This window comes from Quercus suber, unplaced genomic scaffold, assembly GCF_002906115.3.
Source record: "Quercus suber isolate HL8 unplaced genomic scaffold, Cork oak 2.0 scaffold_214, whole genome shotgun sequence".
Lineage (NCBI taxonomy): Eukaryota > Viridiplantae > Streptophyta > Magnoliopsida > Fagales > Fagaceae > Quercus > Quercus suber.
The window spans coordinates 863,672-865,239 of NW_027069672.1; the positions used below are offsets into that span (position 1 = coordinate 863,672).

Below are 1,568 nucleotides of genomic sequence, written 5' to 3' on the forward strand. Positions count from 1 at the left end.
ATGGAGAAAGCAAGGCATGTATTTGAGGCCAAAGAAGAATACTTCATCCAAAACGGAGCAATGTTACTAGAGAAGCAAATCACTTGCAACCAAGGTAGAGATACAGAGCCAATCAAGATTTTCTCTGCCAAGGAAATCCAACAGGCTACTAATAACTATGATCCTAATCTAATCCTCGGCTCTGATATCGCAACAATCTACAAAGGAATACTAGATGAGAGGGAAGTAGCTATTAAAGTGAAAGGCCCTCCAATACATTGTTCCACTGAGACGATGGTAGATTTCTTCTTACAACAAGTCACAATAAAGCAATTGATCAGCCACAAGAACGTTGTGAGGCACTATGGTTGTTGCCTAGAAACTAAAATTCCCGTTGGTTCTAGAGTTCATCCCCAATGGCACTCTCTCTGATCAGCTCCATGGTCAACGCAACAAGATTACTTGCCAGATCTCTTGGCTTGACCGTGTAAGAATAGCCACTGAGACATCCTACGCCCTTTGTTACATGCACTATGGTAGGTTAAGGCCAATAGTTCATTTGGATGTCAAATCAAAAAATATATTTTTGGATGAGTTCTTGACTGCTAAACTATCAAATTTTGGTTTTGCGGTTTCAATTGCACCTGGAGAAGACTTTTTTCAAGGTAGTTCAGTTCCACTTGGAGAAGACTTTTTTCATGGTAGTTCAGTTCGGGGAACTTATGGATATGTAGACCCTGAATATCAAGCGACATTGCAGGTCACGGAAAAGTGTGATGTTTATAGCTTTGGGGTTGTACTGGTGGAAGTCTTATCATCCCACAGAAATGTTCTTAAGGCATAACAATTTGGTAGATTACTTTGTTTTGTCAATGGAAGAGAACCGCATATTCCAGATTGTTGCTGATGTGGTGCTAGGCCAAGGAAGCAATGAAGATATTCAAGCATTTGCAGAGCTTGCGTTGAGATGTGTCAAGAATAAGGGAGATGAGAGGCCAAGCATGAGAGAAGTTACAATAGAGCTTAGGCGGATACTACAACTTGTGAGGTCAAAAGACTCAAAACTAAGTAACGAGACTGGATCAGCTCTAACACGATTAGCATAAGTTTGTAAAATTAACTTTGTTTTCATTGTTGGCATTAGAAGCCCAATGTGGGATTTCCAAGTCTTTTTACTGTCTACTAAGCTTGTAAAGTTAACTTTATCATATTATTTGTTATTTGGGTATAAATTGGTTTAAATGGAATAGAAACAACCAATGTTCAAGGAAATTGTAGAATATGATAATTGAGGATGGTAGGGGAAAGGGTAAATGGATCATTTCTGGATTTTTTTTGCTACTCTTGACACATTTGTAATTCGTTGTTGGGAGACATAGTGATGTTTGCTGGTGGTCTCCCCAATTTGTTGTGATTAGTGCCTGAATTGATATGTCTGTCAATAATTTCATTGGCATGTGACCCAATTCTAGTTCACATGCCCTTGATACTGTACCGATGCAACACTCAATACTCAACATATGTTCTAAAGAGATCTCACGCTGGAGAAGATTTGATTACATTTCTCTGTCTGACAATTACTTTGAAGA

The 1,568-nt window shown here is 38.8% G+C and overlaps 1 protein-coding gene across 1 annotated transcript; it reads left to right on the top strand.

Moving 5' to 3' along the window:
* On the top strand, positions 1 to 823 carry LOC112025890 (putative wall-associated receptor kinase-like 13). Its single transcript, XM_065779586.1, has 2 exons — positions 1 to 276; positions 359 to 823. Exons 1-2 carry the CDS (start codon positions 1 to 3, stop codon positions 821 to 823), a joined length of 741 nt encoding a protein of 246 aa, XP_065635658.1.
* The last annotated feature ends 745 nt before the right edge of the window (positions 824 to 1,568 follow it).

Coding starts and splice junctions, on each gene's coding strand:
- LOC112025890 (XM_065779586.1), top strand. CDS start 1: ATGGAGAAAGCAAGGCATGTATTTGAGGCCAAAGAAGAATACTTCATC. Junction 277..358: donor ATTGTTCCACTGAGACGATG/GTAGATTTCTTC, acceptor GTTGTTGCCTAG/AAACTAAAATTCCCGTTGGT.